The 25,485-nt window shown below is 46.9% G+C and overlaps 1 protein-coding gene across 11 annotated transcripts in view; it reads left to right on the forward strand.

Moving 5' to 3' along the window:
* Positions 1-25,485, forward strand: part of LOC127579752 (phosphoribosyl pyrophosphate synthase-associated protein 1) — an 81,350-nt gene that overhangs the window by 29,802 nt on the left and 26,063 nt on the right. For 2 of the 11 annotated variants that reach the window (XM_052032638.1, XM_052032646.1), the window contains exons 4-6: positions 16,764-16,830; positions 24,569-24,741; positions 24,925-25,040. In XM_052032638.1, coding sequence (XP_051888598.1) covers positions 16,764-16,830; positions 24,569-24,741; positions 24,925-25,040 — 356 coding nt within the window. Of the gene's footprint in view, positions 1-6,609; positions 6,745-7,561; positions 7,671-11,998; positions 12,052-14,557; positions 14,628-16,763; positions 16,831-24,568; positions 24,742-24,924; positions 25,041-25,485 lie in introns of those variants that run through there. The other 9 variants (XM_052032641.1, XM_052032647.1, XM_052032642.1 and 6 more) reach the window with 8 other exon arrangements.

Below are 25,485 nucleotides of genomic sequence, written 5' to 3' on the forward strand. Positions count from 1 at the left end.
GGAGTGGGGTCGCTCCTTACGCCGGCTGCACCCTGTTGAAGAAGCGCCGCCGCAGCAGCACCGCCAGCGTCCCGAGCACCACCACCGTGGTGCACATCCCGCGGCCCCGCCCCGCTCTGGCCGGATTAGCGAATCACAGCGGCTCGGGCCCGGGGGCGGGGCTCTGGGGGGCGGGGCCACGCGACAGCCAATCACTATCCTGATGGCGCCTGTATCCATCTGTCAACGTGTGTCCCTGTGTGTTGTGTCCCGGTGTGTGTGTCCATGTATGTGTGTGGTGTGTGTCCCGCTGTGTGTGTGTGTATTGTGTCCCTGTGTGTGGTGTGTGTCCCGCTGTGTGTGTGTCCCGGTGTGTGTGGTGTGTGTCCCGCTGTGTGTGGTGTGTGTCCCGATGTGTGTGTGTGTATTGTGTCCCTGTGTGTGGTGTGTGTCCCGGTGTGTGTGTATTGTGTCCCTGTGTGTGGTGTGTGTCCCGCTGTGTGTGTGTCCCGGTGTGTGTGTGTCCCGGTGTGTGTGTGTTGTGTCCCTGTGTGTGGTGTGTGTCCCGATGTGTGTGTGTGTATTGTGTCCCTGTGTGTGGTGTGTGTCCCGCTGTGTGTGTTTTGTCCGTGTGTGTGTGTGCGTGCGTGCGTGCGTGCGTGTGTCCGTGTCCATCACATCTGCACTGATCCCATTCCCCAACGCTTTTTGTCACTGTGTCTTCCAGTTGTGACTCGGGGCTGCTTTAACAGGGGAATGCAGGAATACCTGTAACGGGGTAATATGGGGAACTTTAATGTAGACTGGGCAAATCAAATTAGTTTCCAGATCAGTATATCGAGGAACCTACTAAGAAACAGGTTCTTTTCGATCTGGTTCCAAGCAATGAGAAAGGGTGGTTAATAATTTTCTTGTAAGGTGCACCTGGGAAGACGACCTCAGAAAATGTGGTCATAAAATGATAGAATTTCATCTAAAGATTGAAAGTGATGTAGCTCGATCTGATACTGGGGTTTAAACAAAGCAAGTGGAGTAGGAGGGCAGGTCGGCAGGGTTAGACTGGAAAACTACATCAGAGGGTTTGACAATGGAAGTGTACTGGCTGCCATTTAAAGAAATAAAATATAACATGTAACAGAGATCTGTTCTTTTATGGATGAACAACATGTTGGGAAAAATTGTCCAACCATGAATTATGGGAGAAATTAGAGGTTGTACTACAGCAAAGGAAAAAGGCTAAAAGTTGCTGAGAAAAGAAATAAGGTTGAAGTTTGAGAAAATTTTACAAATCAGAATGGGGAAATGACGAAGCTGATTTAAAAAAAGGCAAATAGGATATGAATGTGACTCACAAAAAGTGTAAAGCCGCTGTGAGAGCTTCTATTGATATGTTAAACATAAAGGAACAGTGAAAAATACAAGGCCCCTCAGACAGGAGAATTTAGAACAAGGGATAAGAACATAAGAACAACTAAACAGATACTGTGTTGTAAGTCTTCACAGAGACACAAAAAACAACCTCCCAGAAATGCTGGAAAGCCAAGGATCCATCTCAAATGAGAAAGGGAGAGATTGGTAAAAAAAGATGTTAAAGAGTCTGAAAATTGATAAATCTCAAAGACCTGATGACCTGCATCTTAGATTTTTTAAAGTGGAGGCTTCAGAGAAGGTGAATGCCCCGTTATTATCTTCCAAAACTTGCAACAGCCACTCTGAGACATCCCTGACCCGTGCACCTGGGAGACAACACAGCAACCGGGAGTCCTGTTTGTGGCCACAGAAACTCCTTTCTATTACCCTTACCATGGAACCCCTACCACTATAGCTCTGCCACTCTTTATCCTGCCCTCCTGTGCAGCAGAGCCACTCATGGTGCCATGATCCTGGCTACCATCAGGGAGGAGGTACAGGAGCCTGAAGACCCACACTCAACATTTCAGGAACAGCTTCTTCCCCTCCACCATCAGACTTCTGAACAGTCCATGAACCCACGAACACTACCTTGTTATTCTTCTGTTGCATATTTATTTTTGTAATTTATAGTAATTTTTATGTCTTTATGTACTGCTGCCGCCAAACATCAAATTTCACAAGATATGTCAGTGATAACAACTTGATTCTGATTCTGATTCATAGGGATGACTCTCCCAGCTGAGTTGTCTACAAGTGGGAGTAGTGTGGAGGGGGGAAGTCAGTCATGATCTTGTTGAGTTGTGGAGCAGGCTCGAAGGGCTGAATGGCCGAATCCTACTCCAATTCCAGACTTTCATCAGAACTGGGACAAGTTAGAATGTTGCCTGAACTGTTGGGTGTAGAATTTTGTGAAAAATTAGTGGCTTCTTTCCAGTTCTTTCATGGATCATAGCTTGGCTACAGCACAGAACTCCCTAATTCCAGCTCCCAGCCCTTTCTCTGAGGCCTTGCAATTTTTCTTCACCACATTTATCCAATTTGCTTCTGAAGGCAACACTGGAATTTTCCTCCACCACATCTGCAGGCAATGTATTCCACATTCCAACCACTCTATGTAAAACGTTTTTCCTCATGTTGATCATGAGCTTTGTGCTGTGTTTGAAGTCTTGATCTTCAAACACTTTTCTTCAAAGTTAAAGACTGAGCTTCTACACTGGAGACAACGGTGAGTTTGATCATCCTGAGGAGAGTGGCTGGTAACAGATTACTTCTTTGTTGAGAAGAATGGTAAATTATAGACTACTTTGTATTTAGGTAGAGTGGTAGATATTAGAGAGGGTCCGGTATTTTTGATAAAGGTTCCTGGAATGAGGGATGACAGTTACAAGAATAGAATACAGGCTGATAGTTTTCTTCGGAGAAGACTGACGGGTGATTTGATAAAAGTATATTCCATTATAAGAGGGTCTGAATAGAGTGGATATTGGCAAGCTGTTCCCTTTAGTGGAGGGGTCAAGTACTAGAGGTCACAGGAACATAAAAAAAGGGAAGAGAATTAAGAGTAGTATAAGGATTTTTTTAAGTGCAATGTGTGGTTGGAATCCAAAATACACTGCCTGCAGATGCAGCGGAGGCAAGTTCCAATGTGAGTTTCAACAGAAAATTCGATAATTATAGGGTGAATAAAAAGTTGCAAGTCTACAGAGAAAAATCTGGTGGGTGGACAGGAGAATTGCTGTGGCTGAGAGCTGGCATGGACGTGATGGGCCAGTGATAGGCTTGTCCACAAGTTGGAACACATGGGATCCAGGGTGAGAGAGCAAAGTGGATACAACATTGGCCTGGTGGTAGGAGTCAGAGGGTCGTGGTGGAAGGTTGTTTTTCAGATTGGAGAACTGTAAACAGAGGTGTGTGGTGGGTCCTTTGTTGTTTATCATACGTATTATCAATTTAACAAGAATGTAGGTGGCATGATTAGTATATCTGCTGATGACATAAAATCAGTGGTATAGTGGACAGTGAAGAAGATTGTCTAAGATTACAACAGGATCTCTATCAGTTGGGAAAATGGGCAAGGGAATAGCTAATGGAATTTAACTCAGACAAGTGCAAAGTAATGTATTTTGGGAAGTTAAACATGGCCAGGACATACACAGCAAGTGGCAGGACCCTGGGGAGTGTTATTGAACAGTGAGACCTTAAGGTACAAGTACACGGTTCCCTGAAAGTGGCAACACAAGTAAACAGAGTGGTGAAGAAGTCTGTGGTATGCTTGCCTTCATCAGCTGAGGCATTGAGTATAGAACATAGAAAACCGACAGCACAATTCAGGCCCTTCAGCCCACAAAGCTGTGCCAAACATGTCCCTACCTTAGATATTACTAGGTTTACCCATAGCCCATGTACCTTTCCAAAAGTCTCTTAAAAGACCCTATCATATCCACCTCCACCACCGTTGCCTGTAGTGAGGTGACCAGAACTGAGCACAATACTCCAAGTGGGGTCTGACCAGGGTCCTATATAGCTGCAAAAGTACCTCTCAGCTCCTAAATTCAATTCCACGATTGATGAAGGACAATACACCATATGCCTTCTTAACCACAGAGTCAACCTGTGCAGCAGCTTTGAGCGTCCTATGGACTCAGACCCCAAGATCCCTCTGATCCTCCACACTGCCAAGAGTCCTACCATTAATACTATACTCTGCCATTGTATTTGACCTACCAAAATGAACCACTTCACACTTATCTGGGTTGAACTCCATCTGCCACTTCTCAGCCCAGCTTTGCATCCTATCTATGTCCCGCTGTAACCTCTGACAACCCTCCACACTATCCACAACACCTCCAACCTTTGTATCATCCGCAAACTTACTAACCCATCCCTCCACTTCCTCATCCAGGTCATTTATAAAAATCACAAAGAGTAAGGGTCCCAGAACAGATCCCTGAGGCACACCACTGGTCACTGACCTCCATGCAGAATACGGCCGTTCAACAACCACTCTTTGTCTTCTGTGGGCCAGCCAGTTCTGGATCCACAATGCAATGTCCCCTTGGATCCCATGCCTCCTTACTTTCTCAATAAGCCTTGCATGGGGTACCTTATCAAACGCCTTGCTGAAATCTATATACACCACATTTACTACTCTCCCTTCATCGATGTGTTTAGTCACATCCTCAAAAAATTCAGTCAGGCTTCTAAGGCAGGACCTGCCCTTGACAAAGCCATGCTGACTATTCCTAATCATATTATACCTCTCCAAATGTTTATAAATCCTGCTTCTCAGGATCTTCTCCATCAGCTTACCAATCACTGAGGTAAGACTTACTGGTCTATAATTTCCTGGGCTATCTCTACTCCCTTTCTTGAATAAGGGAACAACATCCGCAACCCTCCAATCCTCTGGAACCTCTCCCGTTGGGACATTATGATAAAGTTGTGCAAATCGTTGGTTAGGCCACATTTGGAGTATTGTGTGCAGTTCTGATCGCCCAGCTGCAAGAAAGATGTGATTAAGCTAGAAAGGGTGCAGGAAAGAGAGATTGGAAAGGTTGGGTCTGTTTTCCCTGAGCAAAGGAGGCCAAGTGGTGATTTTGTAGAGGTTTATAAAATTCTGAGAGGCATAGACGGGATAGATGGTCACAGTCATTTTCCCAGGGTCGGGGAGTCTAAAACTACAGGGCATAGGTTTAAGGAGAGTGGGCAAGTTTGTCCACACAGAGAGTTGTGGGTATATGGAATGAGCTGCCAGATGAAATGGTAGCAGCAGGTTTAAAAGACATTTGGACAGGTGCATGGACAGGAAAGGGTTGGAACACAGGCAAATGGAATTAGCATAGATCGGCATCTTGGTTGGCAAGGATGACTTGGGTTGAAGGGTGTATTTCTGTGCTGTATAACTATGAATCTATTCTGTGTTGTAACTGTTCTATCAATCAATGTTTCAAAGGCAGGAGTTTAAAGGTTGTTGAATTTTGTCATAGATTCTAAATTACAGCATTATTCAGTGATGTGTGGTTTCTAAAAGAGTAATGACATCAGGCATCCCAGGCTTTTCACCTCCATCAATAAAGATTTTATTGTGATATGGTCAGTGCAGTTGATGTGGTCCATACAGAATTTAGTAAGGCTTTTGACAAGGGAAACAAGTCCAAAAGATTGTAGCACATAGAATCCAAGACGATTTGCCAATTGTTCCAAAATTGGCTTGAGAGTAAGAGACAGGAGGAAGGTGTCGTGTGATCAGAAGCCTGTGACCAGTGGTGTACAACAGGTATTGGTGCTGGTACCCATACTGTTTATATTAACAATTTGGATGTGAATGCAGTTGGTAGGATTAATAAGGTTGCAGACAATACCAAACTTGGTGGTGGTGTTCATAGTGAAGTGGGTAACCTGAGGCTACAGAACAACATGGGCTTGGGTTACCTGAAATATCCAGGTTCTCCCAACCCCATGTCACCCAGTTTCATTCCACTCCCCATTTGACTCGATGCGCCTTTCGTCTCTTTCTTCATCTATGTGCCTGTGATGAAGTTTTGCAAGTAAGTTTTTCATTACCCCTGTTCAGATGTGTCCTGTGCAGTGAAGCCCCCCCCCCCCCCCCGGTGCAGTGATGCCCCCGCGTGCAGTGGCCCCACCCCGGTGCAGTGAAGTCCCCCCCCCCCCGGTGCAGTGATGCCCCCCCGTGCAGTGAAGCCCCCCCCCGGTGCAGTGAAGCCCCCCCCGCCCCCGCCCGGTGCAGCGAAGCCCCCCCCACCCCACCCCCCGGTGCAGCGAAGCCCCCCCCCCCACCCCCCCCCCCCCCGGTGCAGTGAAGCCCCCCCCCCCGGTGCAGTGAAGCCCCCCCCCCGGTGCAGTGAAGCCCCCCCCCGCCCCCGCCCGGTGCAGCGAAGCCCCCCCCCCACCCCACCCCCCGGTGCAGTGAAGCCCCCCCCCCCCCGGTGCAGTGAAGCCCCCCCCCCCCGGTGCAGTGAAGCCCCCCCCCCCCCGGTGCAGTGAAGCCCCCCCCCCCCCCGGTGCAGTGAAGCCCCCCCCCCCCCGGTGCAGTGAAGCCCCCCCCCCCCGGTGCCTCTATCACCCTCCCTCCCCATCGGCCGCCACACCGGACCCCCCTCTGCCCTCCTCCGGCCCAGGGCCGGGGTCCGGGGCTCCACGCCCAGCCTCAGCTCCGCCCTGACACACACTGCAGCACCGGGGACTCGCACCGGAAGCAGGCCGGGAGAGAAGGTCCCGCCCTCAGCCTGCCAGCGGCAAGTCCGGCCGCTGATTGGTTCCAGTCGCTGCCACTCAGGGGAGACGGGCTGCGGGATCCGCGGAGCCACTGGAGACCGGAGCGGAGCGGCCGAGGTGGGTCCGGTGTCCGGCGGGGGGGTGACGGCGATGGGGCCGGGCCTGGGGATCGGGGACCGGCGGGGGGGTGACGGCGATGGGGCCGGGCCTGGGGATCGGGGACCGGCGGGGGGGTGACGGCGATGGGGCCGGGCCTGGGGACCGGCGGGGGGGTGACGGCGATGGGGCCGGGCCTGGGGACCGGCGGGGCGGTGACGGCGATGGGGCCGGGCCTCGGTCCTGGAGGAGAAGGCTCGGGGGTCCAGGCCTGGGAACCGCGGACGAGTGGAGAGGGGTTGGGGGGGGGGATCCGGGCCTGGGACCGGGGGTCGGGGGATCGGATCCGGGTCTGGGACCGGGGGTCGGGGGATCGGATCCGGGTCGGGGGCCTGGGGATCCGGGCCTTCGGGGAGAGACGGGGGGGGGGGTGCCTGGGGACCGGAGGGCTCCACCGGGAGGGGTGGCTCCTTCTCCATGGGGGGAGGGGTTGTGGTGGCTCCTCCAGTGGTTGGGGGGGGAGGGGGGCGTGGCTCCTGCTCCACCGGGGGGGGGGAGTGGGTGTGGGTGCTCCTCCTGTCGGGGGTGGGGAGAAGAGGGCTGCTCCTTCTCCCCCCGCCCCCAGCGAGCAGGGGGGAGGGGGGGGCCGGCCCCTCCTACTCCCGGGGCCGTGTGGGTCACCCTCTCTGCCCCTGGGGGCATGGTTGGGCTGTCCCGCCTCGTCCTTCCAGCCCCTCGGTGGTGGTGGGTGGCGGAGGGTCCTTATCCTGCTGCAGCCTCTGTCTTCGCCCTCAGGCTGAATTCCCCGCCTCTAATTCTCTCTTCCCCCCCCCCCCAGGATTGAAGAGTTCAGCACACTGCAAAATGAACGTGGCAAAGGGTGGCTACCGCGTATTCTCGGCTAATTCAAATGCTGCCTGCACTGAGTTAGCCAAACGCATCACTGAGTAAGTGGCTCTGATGTTGGCCAACTTCTATTGATATTAGAGCTGAAGTGAATCTTTACAAAGCTCAATCGTATTTCGTAGTTGCTGTGATTTCAACTGGCCAAGCTGGTTCTCTCTGGGTTGCGAGCATTGTCTTACTTCATGATCGGTGAAGATGAATTGTTGAGGGTTCTTGGAAGTGGTTGGTGAAAGTTGCAGGGAGTTTATTTTCTGAATTTTCCCAAGCGCAATGCTTTGTAGAGTTTACTCAAGATGGCTAGTGTGGGCATTAAGAGTATAAGGAACTTGAAACAATTTTCCTCATAAAATACTACTTGGTGAACTAATGATAGATCCCTGACCTGGCAACCTACCTAATGAAGTTTCCATTTGCCCACACCCTGCTGTTCCTTTGCCTTGGGCCCCCAGTTCACAATGTTTCAAGCATGCAGTCTGGTTAACCTACTTGCATCCTAGACTTCTAAAAGATGTGCAGAGAGAGATTCTGGAAAGGTCCTTGCAGAATCTCATGAAAGGACAGGTCAGTTAACACAATTATAGAATCACATAAAAGAACTATCCAGCCTAATCCCAACTGCCCCCTCTAGGTCCATAGCCCTGCAGGTCACAGTTCCAAGTACGTATCAAGGCACTGTTTCAGTGTGATACCTCCAGGATCCTTTCAGCTATTGTGTTCCAGACCCCACCACTCTGCATGCAGTTTTTCCCCTTCACACTAAACCTTCAACCTATTTCTTCAGATCTATGCCTGCTGGTTTTTGACCTGTCTGCTAGCAGAACATCCTCCCTGGGCTTTTCATTATTTTCTACGCTTCTCCTAAGGCCTTGTCTACTAATCAGGAAGATCGTAGCTGCTCCATATCTTATCGATATCTCGCTGCTTTCCTTCTATAATGATTAATATGTTTCCAGAAAAAATAAATTTTCGAATTTTGAGTTGCCCTACACCCTCAAATTAGACACAGTTGGCATGCTTTAGTTTAGCAGATTTATTAACATTCTTTGAATACGTAAGGAGCAACATAAATAAAGGAGATCCAGTGGGTGTCATATTTTTGAATTTCAAATGGCATTCGATAGGCTATCAAGATAAGGCTTCTGGGGTTTGGATAGATAGAGCATTGGCTGACTGACAGAAAACAGTTGGTCAATTTCAGTTTGAGTTGTAACTGACTGTAATTCGGAAATCACAGTGAGGAGCTCAGCTCTTTAAATCCATATTAATGTCTGAGATGAATGAGTATATTGTAGCCAAATTTACTGATGTAAGCACAGATAGATGGGTTGTGAGGAGGACACAGCCTCTGCAGGTAAAGGTCTGCTCGGGTAAAATATTAAAAACTGGACCAAAAACATATTGGCAAATCTGGATCCAACCACAAGGAACATAGTTTTTCCTGACACAACCTGGAGACTTCTCAGAAAAGCAAAGAAGAAACTTGCAGTGATGTAAATGCATTGCTATTGATCAAGAATAGAGGACACATTGGGTATTGCTTGGCAAATAATCCTAACACAGATAAAGAGGCTGATTTAAAATGATCTGGTACAACTCAACAGGCTAAATTGTGTCTCCAATGCTGCAATGTTTCCAATGGGGAATTTCCCTAGGGGTTTTGAACCTTTGGAATTCTCTACCATAAGGATCTATGGATGGTGAATCATGTTCAAGATCTGTAGATTTTGGACTTTAAAGGAATCAAGAGTCATGGGCTCAGGCAGGCAAGCGGAGGCCTAAAATCAGATCAGCACTGATCTCGTTGAAATGGCAGAGCATTTGCTTTCCCTGCAGCCTTTTATATTTTTCTGTTTCAAGGATTTCTACATTTTCTTTGAAATATTATAAAGTGAACTGACCCATCTAGAACATGGACAGCACAGAGTAAAGCTCACTCGATACTCTATCGTCACACACTCCCAGGGCAGAGACTGTGTGGGTTGGATGCAGAGTAAAGCTCCCTGCTAATGTATAATTCTCATGTATGGCTGGGTTAGTGTCTTTGGTTAATAAACAGAGATGTCTTTATGACACATCATCCTTTGGTTGTACTATGACCCTGGAGTTTCAGGAAGACCATTTCACAATAATAAACTTCCTGTTAGGGTTTGCTGTAAGCCTCCACTTGAATCTCGCAGTCTCTCCATTACATTTTTTACAATACCTTTCACACCAAAGCTGCTATGATTTCTTTACCTTCCTCAAGGTTTCCTAATTCACCCCTCTCCACCCACCTACCCAGAGCAACAAGAGGATTCCTCTTGTCCTCGCCTTCCACACACCAGCCTCCACATTCAATACATCATCCGCCTTGATTTACAGAGCCTTCAGTGTGATGCCACCACCAGACACATCGTCCCTTCCCCTTCCCATTCGGCATTCCAAGTGGATCACTGCATCTCTAGCATCCACTCCCCCATGGCACGTACCCACACAAATTAGGCAATGCAGCCCTACCCTTTTACCTCTTCCCTTCCCACCATCCAGGGTCTTTGGTCTTCATGATGTGGTCTTCTGAATGTTTAATAAATTGAAGCTATTCTTTGCAGAATATTGTTCAGTCCACAAAGGTAACCCTGAATGTCCAGTTGCCCATCACTTTATATTTAGTTAGCTGTTGCACTTTCACTCTAATCTCTGCTTCTTACACTTCCAATAAAGCCCAAATTAAACTTGAGGAACAGCACCCCACCTTGTATTGGGCATGTTACACCCCTCAAGACTTGATGTTGAGTTCAGCAGGTCAGATAACCAGACCTTCCAGTTTCTATCAGAAATGGCATGTAGCATTATCTCGGGTTTTCTTCTCCACAGATGCTTCCCGACCCGGTATTCTCCTTTATTTCAGGTTTGCAGCAGACGTAGTGTCTTGTATCTCACAGTTCCAACATTTTCTTTTCTCCTCTGTCCACACTCATCACCTATTTATATCTCCTCTAGGCAGCCCATCACTACTCTGACCAAGCACTGCCATCACGTGTTGGTCAGTCACACTGTTTCCCTGGTTCATTCCTGAGTTTCAAAATTTTAAAAAAACTGTGGATGCTAGAAATCTGAAATTAAAACATGAAATATTGAAGGAAAACTCTGCAGCTCAGGCAGCATGAGTGAAAAGAGAAACAGTTACATTTTAGGTCCCAAGATCTTTCATCAGATCTGAAATATTAACACTCTCCACTTGTGCTGCCGAGTATTTCCGGCATTGGTGTTGTGTGGCAGTGGCCAAGCGAGAGAGGTTATCGTGCAAGTGGGATGAATTGTGAATCCCAGAGCTTTTCCTCATCCAATCTACAACAGAAAGCCTTCCTTTGCAATGTGTGGGTACACATACTGTGTTCAGTTCTGGTCGCCTCATTATAGGAAGGACGTGGAGGCGTTGGAGAGGGTGCAGAGGAGATTTACCAGGATGCTGCCTGGATTAGAGAGTATTGAATATGAGGAGAGGCTTAAGGTGCTAGGGCTTTATTCACTGGAAAGGAGGAGGATAAGAGGAGACATGATAGAGGTATATAAAATACTGAGAGGAATAGATAGAGTAGACAGTCACCGCCTCCTTCCCAGGGCACCAATGCTCAAGACGAGAGGGCATGGCTTTAAGCTTATGGGTGGGAGGTTCAGGGGAGATGTCAGGGGGAGGTTTTTCACCCAGAGAGTGGTTGGTGCATGGAATGCACTGCCTGGGGTGGTGGTGGAGGCAGATACATTGAACAGGTTCAAGAGCTTGTTGGACAGGCATATGGAGGAGTGTGGGATGGGGGGGATATGCGGGAGGAAGGGGTTAGGTAGTGTGAGGGTGGTTTGATGGACAGCACAACATGGTGGGCCGAAGGGCCTGTTTTGTGCTGTATGGTTCTATACCATTACAATGCTGTGCCCTTGTAGGTTCTACAGTGGTAGAGAGTTGCAGGGCTGTCAATGATCAACTTAAATTGCTCTGTTAAGTAGATCTCACCCACTTGGTGTGTTCATATCTTTAGAGCAATTCAACTTTTCAAGAAATATGACTCAACAATGAAAATGTTTACTGTAAGCAGTAAACTGTGTTAATTCAGTTCAATTGAATACAAACTAATCTGCGTGTTTGAAATGGAATTGTGCAATTTTATCTACTTATGCCCACTCGAGTTAATGCAACCACTTCCTGGAAGTTGATTTGAAAGAAATCGTGGTCAGGAGTTGTTTGGCCTTTGGTCTGGGATTGTCTGCTTGCCTTTCTTCTTACAACTGCTATGAGTTACAGTGGGTCCCAGGCATAGGCAATTATTGTATTTGTGGCCACAATATGAGGCTGTAATTCCAGCCAACAGCAATCGTTTCTCTTTTTCTTCAGGCGTCTTGGAGTTGAACTTGGCAAAGCTGTGGTTTACCAGGAGCCAAACCGTGGTAAGTGACTGCATACTGTGTATGTGTATCCGCGTGTAAATTGGGATAAAGATCTTAGCAGAGTGGGGATAGTTGTGTACCATTCCAGTATCCAGTAAAGCACTGCTGTTATGTTCTAGCTCTGGAGAGCGTGAGTGACGTATAGGTACATGCCCTCTGAAGTTATACTGCTTGTTTGGATTAAAGTCCCCACCCAGCTTGTTGGAACTGGTAATTACATTATTCAAGTCTGCATGCATTAGTCAGTTTATCTGACCTCCTGTACACTATTTTTCCCACAAGTGGGTGGGCAGTACTCAGCGCCTTGGAGATCACTTTCCAAATACCATGCTGCTTGTGAATGCCAAGCTACAAATAAACAATGTGCCATAAATAATAAAGATAACCTTTACTAAATTGCTGGATATTGGTGCAGCAGCTGTCCAAGTAGGGGACCTTCAGGTGGAATTGGATTCCTCTTTCCTCCCCTCCCTAATAGCGTAACAGCTGATAATGATCAGAATCTCCTGGACCTCTAACTGCACACACACTATTGCAAAAATCTATATGATCCCGATGCAGGGTCTTGATCTAAGACATCACCCATCCCTTTGACACCTGCCTGATGTTGCCTGACCTGCGGAGTTCCTCCAGCAGTTTGTTGTTGACTCTAGAATCCTGTTAGCACCAGGACTGGAGGCTTGTGATGCACGTAGGGAATAGCTATCTGTTCTGTGACAACTGTCTGCGGCAGAGTTGTTCACAAAATGCTGAAGCAGACTGAGCCAGGAACGAGCTTCCTGTCCACTTTCTGCATCTGCTCACCAGAGGAAACCCCAGATAACCAGAGGTGAGCATAGGGTCAGCATGGGCGGCAGTGATGAAAGAAGGTTGTTCAACTGGGAAAGTGGGCCAAGGAAGGGCAGATGGAATTGAACTCGGACAAGTGCAAAATGTTCCATTTTGGTCAGTTAAACCAGGGCAGGGCTTGCACAGTAAATGGCAGTGCCCTGGAGAGTGTTGTTGAGCAGAGAAACCTAGTGGTACAAGTACACAGTTCCCTGAAGGTGGTGACGCAGGTAGACAGGGTGGTGAAGAAGGCGATTGACACACTGACCTTCGTTGGTCAGGTATTGATACGAGAGTTAGTACGTCATGCTGCAGCTGGTGAGACCACATTTAGAGTAATATCTGCAGTTCTGGTCTCCTAGCTATAAGAAGAATGTTATTGAGCTCAAGGGTGCAGAAAAGATGCACAAGGATGATACCTGGATTGAGTTACAAGGAGATACTGGGGCTATTTGCCCTGGAGCATAGGAGGCTGAGGGGTGACCTTGTAGAGGTTTATAAAATTATGAGAGGCACAGATATAGTGAATGGTCAGTCTTTTTCGCCAAGGTAAAGTAGTCTAAGACGAGAGGGCATAGGTTTAAGGTATGTGGATAGGAAAGGTTTAGAGGGATATGGGGTAAATGGGACTAGCTCAGATGGGACTTCTTGGTCGGCATGGACCAGTTGGGCCGAAGGGCCTGTTTCCATGCTGTGTGACTCTATGGTGGCAGGTGAAAGATTTGAAGAGGAACAGAGGGGCAAGTTTTTTCACAGGTTGGTAGGTATGTGGAACAAGCTACCAGAGGAAGTGGTTGAGGCGAGTACAATTACAACGTTTAAAAGTCATTTAGACCGATGTGTGGATAGGAAAACTTTGGAGGGATATGGGCCAAACGCAGGCAAATGGGACTCCTCAGGTAGGAAACTTGGTCGGCATGTGTGAGTTGGGCTGAAGGGTCGGTTTCTGTGGTGTATCTCTCTATGACTGCTGTTGGTGGAACCAAACACTGGTGAGGTGGAATTGTTGGTGACATTGCTGGGGAAGGACTGCATTCATTACCTGGGGGAGATTGGTACAACAGTGAGTGAGATATGATCATTGTTAGAAGCTCTGTGGGAACTCAGCAGTATTTGGGGGGGGAGGGCAGTGATTGTGAGGGGTTGGAGTGAAGCTATAAGAACCCTGCACCTTTGGGTGTGAGGAAGTCCTACACTGGGGGTTGGAGGTAAGAGAGAATAGCACTGTTTCAGGTGTAGGTGAGGAACCTGCATGAGCGGTGATGGGCAGTGGAAGAAGTGGGTGGCCCCATGTTGGGGAATAGGGTCCAGGCGGTCCCAGGGATGGGTGATGGGAGAAGTGAGTGACACAGAGGGTGGGTGCCCCGTGTTGGGGAATGTTGCGGGGTTGGGGGGGGGTGAGAGAGGGGCCCGCGTGGTTGGAGATGGGGGCAAGGGGGCCCTGTGCTGGTGGTGGGCGGTGGAAGGTAGTCTTGAGGGAGCGCTTTGCTGGGAAATGGGGGTGACGGGCCCTTGATGGGTGAGGGGGCTCGTTGATAGCGTTGGGATGGGTGGGTGGTACCAAAGGAGCACCAGGCTGTCAGTAGGGTGACACAGTGAACCATGTAGGAGTGCCACACTGTTGAAGAAGCCATCTTTCGGATGCAACGTTAAACTCAGGCCCTGTTCGCCTGTTCAGGTGATTGTGGAAGATGCGACAGCCAATAGGTGCAGAGGTGCTTTCCTGGATTTGTCTGCTCCCTCGGCTGGTGAGTTGCAGCTCTTTGGTTGTTTGCCATTAACTTGCTGCCTGCTATATCCAGTACTGTTCTGGCCTTTCCTGACTATACAGAAACTAATGTAACCCAGACAAAGTTGTGCAAGTATCACAAGCTCCCTTCACAGCTTAGTGGAGTCAGCATCAGCTTTGTTGCAGCCAGCAGCGAGTCAAGTAGCTCTGTTGCATTCATGTTTGTAGGACAATGGTGAGATAGTAAATGTCAGCTTTACTGCTTGTCCGGGAAGGATTTCATAGACTCAACCTACATAGATGAAGGCTGCACAGACCATAAGGCCTCTGCTAGCTCTTTGAAAGAGCTCTTCAATAGGTCCCATCCTCCACTTTCACTGAAGCTTTACTATTTCTTCCCTTCAAGTATTTCTCTGCTTGTCCATAAAACCTGTTCCCTGACCTTTACCACAGTGCTTTCTAGATCACACTTTGGTGCAAAAACATTCTCCCCATTTCCTCTGAGGCTGCCACCTTCAACATGTATCTCTGGTCACTGATTCTCATGCCACAGCAAGGAGATGCTGCTTATTTACTTTGCTGAAAACACTAATTATTTTGGACACTACCAAATCTTCAAACTCTGTTCCAAGGGGAGCAGTCCCAGGTTCTCCAGTCTCCCCACAGTACTGGAGTCCCTCCTTCCTGGGACTATTGAAGCAGTGGCACCATTCCTAAAGTGCATTGGATAGAATTGGAAAGTGCACCAGCTGAGGCTTAATCAGTGGTCCATAAAGATTCAGTTTAACCATCTTGCTTTACTCTGATTATAAAGCCTAACATCCCAGTACTTTTGTTTAAGCCTTCTCAACTTGTTACCTTCAGAATTTAGTTGAATGTGCCTGCATTCAATTAAAATTAAACCATTGAATTTATGATCTTCTCCCCTGTTTTAGAAGCACATGGGGAGGTGAACCCTGTTTGCAGAGTGTCCCATGGACTGGATAATGAATCATTTGCTGAGTTTCTGCACTTGATTCATTTTATTTATTCCGCAGACCCTGTCCTCCCTCTTCCTCACCTCAGTTCACCCTCCCAGTGCATGTCCCTTTCCTGACTCCAGTTTAAACTTGGAGCCCATTTACAGGGTCTTTGATATTAATTCAGCCAAATATTTTGTAGAACATTACAGTGCATTAAGTTGCCACTCATCTATCACTGCTCCTGACTGACACATGTATTCTTGAAGTTGCTTACCAATCAGGTATTGATAACCACAGTCTGGTTTTACTGATCTTTAATCCTCATTAACAACGGCCAGAGTACTGGGGTGAATTCCCCTGCTCATCAAGGTAGTGCCGTGGGACCTGTTACATCTTCATGAGGACAGACAAGATACTGGCTTTAATGTTTCATCTGAAAGATGCCACTTACCATGAAGTGGCGCTGCTTGATACCCACAACCTTCTGATTTGAGCAAGTACCACATGCCATGATTGCTGGCATACTGCTCGATGATGTTTAACAATAATATTCTGTACCCTGCTGGTGTTTTGCTTCTGATTGACTCAGGTTTGCTAGATACATTGCTAACAATTACTAGTAAGTGAGGTTTCCAGGTTTCTCCTCTTTATCAGTTGCCACTTGATAGTGATGCCGGGTTCCCACTTTGTTGTCAGAAGTGGATTAGCAGGAACGCAGCTGTCTGTAGCAGTGTGACATCCTCAGCTCTGCTGTGCAGGATCACCTGGAAGATGCAGACACAGGATTGTGCCATCGTGATCCAGGTCAAGAAACAAGTACAAACTACTTGATGCTTCCCACTGAGTTTTCAAAACTTCAGATCTATGAGGTCCATCCCAGCTTTTGGTAATACTGTGATTTTACTTTAAGCATTGTGACTAATTTTTGAAACGTTAGTTTTCTTTAAGAGCTGATATAGTAGCAGCTCATTTTGTGCACTACAAGATTCAATGGTTGCGCTGAGGGCTTGGGGGGAGAAACTCTTGCTAATAGGGTGGGGTGTGTCATCTGAGAACAGGACAGGCTTGAGCTGCTGGGTAGATCCAGGCACTAGTTTCTCAGTCAGGTTATTATCATCTGGTGTATCAATGTTTCGCTCCAATTATGGATGAATCAATCTTGACATCTGATTTTTTTGCCTTGTGTTTCACAGAAACACGAGTGGAAATAAAAGAATCTGTTCGTGGCCAGGATATTTTCATCATACAGACCATCTCGCGGTGAGTGAAGCCCAAAACGGGCTCAGAAGTTTGGAGGTGGGGCTGTGGAGAGGTGCATTGTGGTCTCCGGGTGTTTAGTTGGTCATGGTGGGAATATCACAGGATGTAGGGCAGACCTTGTCTGCAGTACCCAGTGTCAGCCTCTGCATCATTTGGGAGTACGTGCTATGTCGCTGAGGAGAGTTGGAAACAAAGTTAACAGGTTGGGAGTTTGCAGTATCTAATCTCAAATCGTATTGACAGTTGTAATCCTGCCTGCTTCTGACCTCCATGCTTTACAAATAAACTTTATTCAGCATCTAACAACAAAATGCTTCACAAGATCAGTAACGGACCTGTTGGTGGCTTTGAACAGAGTACACTTTCCCAATGGCACAGTAAAATAACATCTTCGCAGCACTTCCCGTCAGACCTAGCATTTTTGCAGTGACTACAAGATTGAGGCAAATTCGGGGTTGACTCTGTGTGCCTTGTGCATGCCACCACGTCGCCTGTGGAGTGGAGCTCAGCAAAATTGGTGCTGAAACCAAACATTGATATTTCTACCCAGCGAGTGATTGGAGTATGCAGGATAGTGTTGGGGAGAGCAGTGGGGCAGATTCAGTTGTTGTGTTTTAAAGGGAGCAGGTAACTATCTGAAAGGAATGAATTTGCAACGTGTGGTTGGGAATTATTGCCACTGTTAGTGTTTGTAGCTCACCAGCATTTACCACGCTTTGATTCTTTATCTTCATGTATTCTAAACCTGTCCTTTGCTCCCTGTATTCCTTGTCCTCCTCCCTGGTCTGTCCTATCCAGTAATGTTACTGCTTCCTTCTCTATACCATCCAAAACTCCTACCTGGTTGTGCATCTTACTTTTCTTTTCTACTTGTATGCTTAGAGTATTGTGTGCATTTGTGGTCACCTCATTATAGGATAGATGTGGAGACTTTGGAGAGGGTGCAGAGGAGGTTTATCAGGATGCTGCCTGGTTTGGAGGACATGTACCATGAGGAGAGATTGGACAAGTTGGGGCCGATTTCTGTAGAGCAGCAGAGGCTTGGGAGATTTGACAGAAGTTCATAAAATTGTGAGACATAGATGGAGTAGACAGTCAGTATCTTTTTCCCAGGATTGAAATGTCTAGTACTAGAGGGCATGTATTTCAGGTGAGAGGGGGAAAGTACAAAGGAGATGTGCAAGACAAGTTTTTTTACACAGCGGTGAGTGCCTGGAATGCACTGCCAGGGGTGATGGTGGAAGCAGACAGCACAGGAGTGTTTGAGGCTCTTGGACACATAAATATGTGGAAAAGGGAGGGATATGGTCAATGTGTGGAGAGGAGAAATTACTGGTATTGGTTTATTATTGTCACTTGTACCGAGGTACAGTGAAAAGCTTGTCTTGCATACCGATCGCACAGGTCAATTCATTACACAGTGCAGTTACATTGAGTTAGTACAGAGTGCGTTGAGGTAGCACAGGTACAAACAATAACAGTACAGAGTAAAGTGTCCCAGCTACAGAGAAACTGCGGTGCAATAAGATTAGATAAATTAAGAGTCATTAGTTTAATTAGTTCAGCACAGCATGGTGGGCCGAAGGGCCTGTACCATTCTATGTTCCCTTTCCTATCTAGTTTTAACCATACCTAGCCACGTGATTGAACGTCCTTGCAAGGACACTGGTGTGAGTCCTGTTCGGATGCAACCCGATCCTTTGGAACAGGTGTCTTTTTCCTCAGAACCAGTCCCAATGATGTTGAGCTCCCCCTCCTGCACCATGGCTCAATCTCATCGATTGATTTGCCCTTCTTCTTCTATGTACTGGGAGTATTCTGGAGATTACCACTTCTGAGGTCCTTTTTAATTTTCACCCTAGCTCCTGAAAGGGTCTGTAGGATCTCATCTGCTCTTCCTATGTCACTGGTTCTGATGTGTACTACAACTTCTGTCGGTAACCATGATCTACATCTCCCTGTTGCCAGTCACTTCAACTCCTTCTCCCACACTGTCACTGATATGTCAGTCCTCAGCCTCCTCCACTGCCAGGAGAATTCCAAACGCAAACTGGAGGAACAGCACCTCATTTTCTGCTCATTTTCTGTCTTGGAACCTTGCAGCTTAATGGCATGAACATTGAATTCTCCCACTTTAAGTAATTCCCACCCCCCCTCCCATCACCCCCCTGCCCCAACCATGCTTCTTCTCTTCTTCCCTTTCTTAGCCTCTTTTTCTACTTTTTTGCCTTTCTCTCCTTACCTTTGACCCATCCCTTGGTGGATCTTCTCTCCCCTCCTCCTCCGCACCTGCCTATCACTATCTCTTACCTGAATCTACCTATTACCACCCTGTGCCCACCCCACCTCCCCTCTTTTGTCCACCTATCACTGCTCTGCTTTTCCGTCATATATTGGGCTTCCCTTTTTCCTACTTTCAGTCCTGAAGGAAGGTCCTGACCCAAAATGTTGACCGCCTGCTTTTCTCCATGGATGCTGCCTGGCCTGCTGAATTCCTCCAGCATCATCGTGTTTTTCATCTGGATTCCAACATCTGCGGCCCTTTTTTCTCTTGTACTACAACTTCTGCGTCATTCCATTCTCACTGCAGAATTCTCTGCACCCTTTTGCCATGTCCTTTATTCCATGAAGGCTGGCATTGACAGTTGAACAAAAGCCTAATGGTCCCCAGACTATGGAATCTTCTCTGACTGCTATATACTCTTATCTCTTCATGCAATCCTCGCCCACTGTTGCTATGGTCTGGACTACACTCCTTCAAAGTGCTGACACTAAGCAAAATCCAATGCTGAGCACCAGTTTAAAAGTATATAAGAAATGGAAGTGGTAGTATGTAGTAGCTCCTTGAATGCAGGGTGTTTGTACCAGAAGGCTGGAGACTGGCAGTTGTTACTCCCTTATTCAAGACAGGAAGCAGGGAGAAGCTATCTCTCTCGGCCAATCAATTCAGCCTCGATGTGGGATAGCTTTTAGAAACACTGAATCGAGGTAGGAGTAACAGTCATCCGGAGCGAAATGGATTAGTTAAGGCAAGCCAACATGGATTTGAGGGCAAATTTTGTTTTAGCAAAAAGATAACTTTTTTTGGTGAGGTAACAGTTGATGAGGGGAATGCAGTCAATGTGTATGTGGACTTCCAGAAGGCTTTTGATAAGGTGCCACATAACGGGTTTAGCAGCAGAGTTGAAACACTGCATAAAAGAAGCACATAGCATGGATACAAAGTTGGCTGAGTAACAAGCATTAGTGAACCATGGTGATCGGTTGTTTCTCGGACTGAAGGAAGATAAATGGTGATGTTCCCCACAATTACAGCTATTGCTTTTTTTTTAAAATCTGTTAATGACTTGGATTTGGAGGTAGAAGCCACAGTTTCTAAATTTACAGGTGACACAAAACTCAACAGCATTGTGAAGAGGATAGTGATGGATTGCAGCAGCATATAAACAGGCTGTGGAATGGGCAGACGTGAAGAAATGTGAGGTGATGTATTTTAGCAGGGAGAATGAGGAGAGGCAATAGAGAATGAAGGACATTGTTCTAAAAGGGATTCAGATATAGAGCAGCCTTGGGAATGGGTGCACAGTCAATTGAGAGTGACAGGGCAGGGTGAGGAGTAGTTAACAAATGTAAACATTTCTGGGCTTTATCAATGGAGGCAGAGAGTATAAGAGCAGGAAAATTGTACTGAACTTTTTTTTAAATGGCCAGAAAAGCTTTACAAGAGTAGTTTCTGGGATGGAGGATGACTGTTAGGACAACACACATCAAGAACAAGAGGATAACTAGGGAGAGGACCACTTGAGGATAAAGGAGGAAACATGTTCTTGGAAGCAGAGAACATGGGTGAGGTCCTAAATGAGTACTTTGTGTCAGCATTTACCAAGGAGAAGGGCCTGGGGGATAGTGAGATCAGTGTGAAGTGTGCTAATATACTCAGGCATTTTGAGATGGAGGTAGTGTTGGGTCTCTTGCAGAACGTTAAGTTGGATAAGTCCCCAGGGCCTGATGGGATCTACCCCAGGTTATCAAGAGGCAAGAGATGAGATCTGTGGGGCCTTAACCAAGATCTTTGTGTCCTCTCTAGCCACAGGCGAGGTCCCAGAGGAGTAGTTAATGTTGTTCTGTTATTCAAGAAGGGAAATGGGGGTAATCCTGGAAACTATAGACCAGTGAGTCTCGAGTCAGTGGTAGGGAAACTATCGGAGAGGGTTCTTCGAGATAGGATTTGTGAACATTTGTTAAACAATGGCCTAATTAGGGACAGTCAGCGTGGCTTTGTGTGGGGCAAGTCATTTGTCTTGATTGAGTTTTTCGAGGAGGTGATGAAGGTCAAGCAATGGATGTGATCTGCATGGATTTTAGCAAGGCATTTGACAAGAACCTTCATGGTAGGCTCATCCAGAAGATTAAGATCCGTGGGATTCATGGTGACTTGGTAGTTTGGAATCAGAATTGACTTGCCAATAGAAGGAAGAGGGTAGTGGTCGATGGGTCAATTCTGGTTCCCCATTACAGGAAGGATGTGGAGGCTTTGGAGAAGATGCAGAAAAGATTTACCAGGATGCTGCTAGATTAGAGTGCGTGTGATAGGTTGGACAAACTTGTGCTATTTTCTCTGGAAGCGAGAAAGCTGAGGAGAAACCTGATAGAGGTTTATAAGATTATGAGAGGCATAGATAAGGTTGACAACTAGTGTCTAATGCTAGGGGGCATGTATTTAAGGTGAGAGGTGGAAATTTCAAAGCGGATGTGTGGGGCAAGTTTATTACACAAGGCGCTGCCAGGGCCAGTATTGGTGGCAAATACAATTAAGGCATTTAAGAGGCTCTGAGATAGGCACGTGAATGTACAGAGAAAGGAGGGATTTAAACATTGTATAGCCAGAAGGGATTAGTTTAGTTAAGACGTTTATTTATTAGTTTAATTAGTTCAGCATAACCTGGTGGGCCAAAGGGCTTGTTGCTGTGCCGTACTGTTATTTGTTACAAGGATAAATGTGAGAGGCTGGACTGTTTTCTTTAGAGAGGCTGAGGGGAGATCTGGTGTATAAAATATCAAGGGGGTCAGGACAGAGTGGATTGAGGGAGGCTGTTGCCATCAATGGAGGGATTGGGGACCAGAGGTCACAGAAAATAAAGGAAAGCACAATTAAGAGTGACATGAGGAAAAAATATTCTGTGAAGCGCGTGGCTGGAATGTGCACATGTGGTGGAGACAGGTTCCATTGTGGCCTTGGATAAATGGTGGGGAAAAAATTGCAAGGCTGCAGAGAAAGGGTCAGGGTAAAGAGCTAGCATAAACAGCGTGAGCTGAATAGCCTATATGGTTCTAGGCCACTTGGCCCCTTGTACCTTATCTCTGTACTTCCTCTCTTCTCTCTTCCCTAGACTCCGGCATGGTTCCGGAGGACTGGAGGGTCGCAAATGTAGTTCTGCTGTATGAGAAAGGTGGGAGGCAGCATAAAGGAAATTACAGACCTATTAGTCTGATGTCAGTGGTGGGAAAGTTATTGGAATCGATCCTCAAGGATGGGGTTATGGAATACCTAGAGATGCAAGGCAAGATAGGTCCTAGCCACCATGGTTTCGTGAGGGAAGATCCTGCTTGACCAACCTATTGGAGTTTTTCAAAGAAATCACAGGTAGGGTGGATAAGGGAGAGGCGGTAAATGTTGTGTATTTAGACTTTCAAAAGGCCTTTGACAAGGTGCTGCATAAGAGACTGATTGATAAGATGAGAGGTCATGGAGTTACAGGTAGGATAACAGAATGGGTGGAGCATTGGCTGGTTGGCAGGAAGCAAAGGGTGGGAATAAAAGGATCTCGTTCTGGTTGGCTACCGGTTACTAGTGGTGTTCCGCAGGGGTCGGCGTTGGGGCTGCTTCTTTTTACCTTGTACATTAACGATTTGGATGATGGAGTAAATGGTTTTGTGGCTAAGTTTGCGGGTGACACCAAGATACGTGGAGGAGTAGAGAGTATTGAGGAGACAGGAAGGTTGCAGAGAGACCTGGATAGTTTAGGAGAATGGGCAAGGAAATGGCAGATGAGATTCAATGTTGAGGAAGTGCAGTGGTACACTTTGGAAACAGAAATAAACGGGCAGATTATTATGTAGAAGGAGAGAAAATTCAAAGTACAGAAGTACAAAGGGACTTGGGGGTACTCGTGCAGGATACCTTAAAGGTTAACCACCACATCGGATCGGTGGTAAAGAAAGTGAATGCTATGTTGGCATTCATTTCGAGAGGTATAGTGCATAAAAATAAGGAAGTGTTGATGAGGCTCTACGGGGCACTAGTGAGGCTTCATTTGGAATACTGTGTACAGTTTCGGGCCCCATATCTTAGGAAGGATGTGCTGATGTTGGAGAGGGTTCAGAGGAGATTTACGAGGATGATTCCCGGAACGAAAGGGCTTGCGTATGATGAGTGCTTGTCGGCTCTTGGACTGTACTCACTGGAGTACGGAAGAATGAGAGGGGACCTCATAGAGACGTTTAAAATGTTGAAAGGACTGGACAGTAGATGTGGCTAGGCTGTTTCCCTTGGTGGGTGAGTCCAGGACCAGAGGGCACAATCTTAGAATTAGAGGGTACAGTTTCAAAACGGAGATGAGGAGAAATTTCTTTAGCCAGAGGGTGGTGAATTTGTGGAATTCCTTGCCAGGTACAGCAGTGGAGGCCAGATCATTGGAGGCATTTAAGGAAGAGATATAGATATCTAAATAGTCGGGGTATCAAGGGATATGGGGATAAGGCTGGGAATTGGGATTAGAATAGTTTTTTCCTTCACCGCCCCCCCCCCCCCCCCCCCCCCCCCATTTCTCATTTCTTTTTTTCCCTTTTCCTTGGAGCAGACATGATGGGCCGAATGGCCTACTTCTGCTCCCTAGTCTTGTGATCGTGATCTTGTGCTCTCAAGAAGGTCAGTAAGGCTGATCTTTTGCCTCTACCACTTTCCTGCACTAGCCACAAATCTCTTGGTACTTTTAATATTCAGAAATCGGTTGACCTCATGTCAAACACAACGTCTGTTTCATAAATCACATGTTATTTTCCCTGTTCCTACTTCCCTAGTTATAGATTCTAGCATTTTACTGACCACTGATGGCAAGCTAACTTATCTGTAGCTCCCCTGTTTTCCCTCTCCCACCTTTCATAAAAGATGGGGTTACTTTTGCTACCTTCCACTCTGAGAGAACTGTTCAAGAATGTATGGAATTTTGGAAGATGACAACGTGCATCCATATCTCCTTGGAGTATGGTGAGGGAATGGAGGGGGAATTCCACAGGAAACTCTCTGCCTCCCTGATACTCCTCTGAGTCTAGAGCTTGAACTGAAGTAACTGGACACTCTTGGGGCAGATGTGGTTTCCAGAACACAGAAGACCTCCAGCATGGTGCAGGAACTGCAACCACCAGGTCGCAGTTGCTTATCCATGATCGAAAACATCTGTTCCCTTGGAATCTGATAAGCATCTTGTTTAAACTATTAATCTTTTTTAATGCACTTGACTCTCAAGATTCACTATCCTCTGTTCTCTCTCAGACTGCTTGTTTAGTATTAAAACTCACTAAGTTATGGATTTAGCACTCTGTAGACTTGGGCACTTTGCGACTCATTCTTAATTGTAGAAGGAATGGGCAGTGCGGTTTCCATTGATGGTCTTGCTGAAGTTGAATGAAGATGCTATTGGTGATACCCTGAGCAGGCTAATAAATTTGTGTTTTGCAGAGATGTTAACACGGCTGTGATGGAATTGCTAATCATGGCCTACGCCTGCAGGACTTCATGTGCCCGGAACATCATTGGAGTGATTCCCTACTTCCCCTACAGCAAGCAGTGTAAAATGAGGAAGAGGGGCTCCATTGTTTGCAAACTGCTTGCGTGCATGTTGGCCAAAGCAGGTGAGGAGCTTTTGAGACAAAGTGAACAGTGTTTGGGGTGAAGTATGCAGTGTCCTTGGGGCCCCATGGTTGTTTATATTGCAGCTGGAGAGAATGACAACCTCAGGTTTTGATGAAGCAAATTTAATCCTAATATCAATTGACTCCCCATTGCTTGCTGAAGGTTGTGTGTATTGTTTCCAGGATTAACCCACATTATCACAATGGACCTTCATCAGAAGGAGATCCAAGGTTTCTTCAACATTCCTGTTGACAACCTTCGGGCATCACCATTTCTACTGCAGTACATTCAGGATGAGGTGAGATTTTGGATTATGCTTCATCTGGGCACAGAAACAGGGTGCTATTGCCTCTGTCCACTGCTAATATATTGTTTTTAGGTTAATTAGAATGACTTGCAACTTGAGTCATTCGGGGTGGACCCCAAAAGCTAGGCCCTTCAGCCCACCATGTTCATGCTGACCTTTTTGTCCATCTGCACCAATGCCATTTGCCTGCATTAGGTCTATATCCTTCAATGCCTTGCCTACTCAAGCGCCTGTCTAAATCTCTCTGAAATGTAGTCACTCTATCTGACACCACCACCTCCTCTGGCAGCAAGTTCCAGATATTGACCACTGTTTTAAAAAAAATACTTTCCCTCAAGTTCCCTTTAAAACTCCTTTCCCTCACCTTAAACCTGTGCTGCTTGTTTTTGACACCCTTGCTATGGGGAAAAGATTTTAACTATCTACCCCATCTATG

Source organism: Pristis pectinata, chromosome 18 (assembly GCF_009764475.1).
Source record: "Pristis pectinata isolate sPriPec2 chromosome 18, sPriPec2.1.pri, whole genome shotgun sequence".
Lineage (NCBI taxonomy): Eukaryota > Metazoa > Chordata > Chondrichthyes > Rhinopristiformes > Pristidae > Pristis > Pristis pectinata.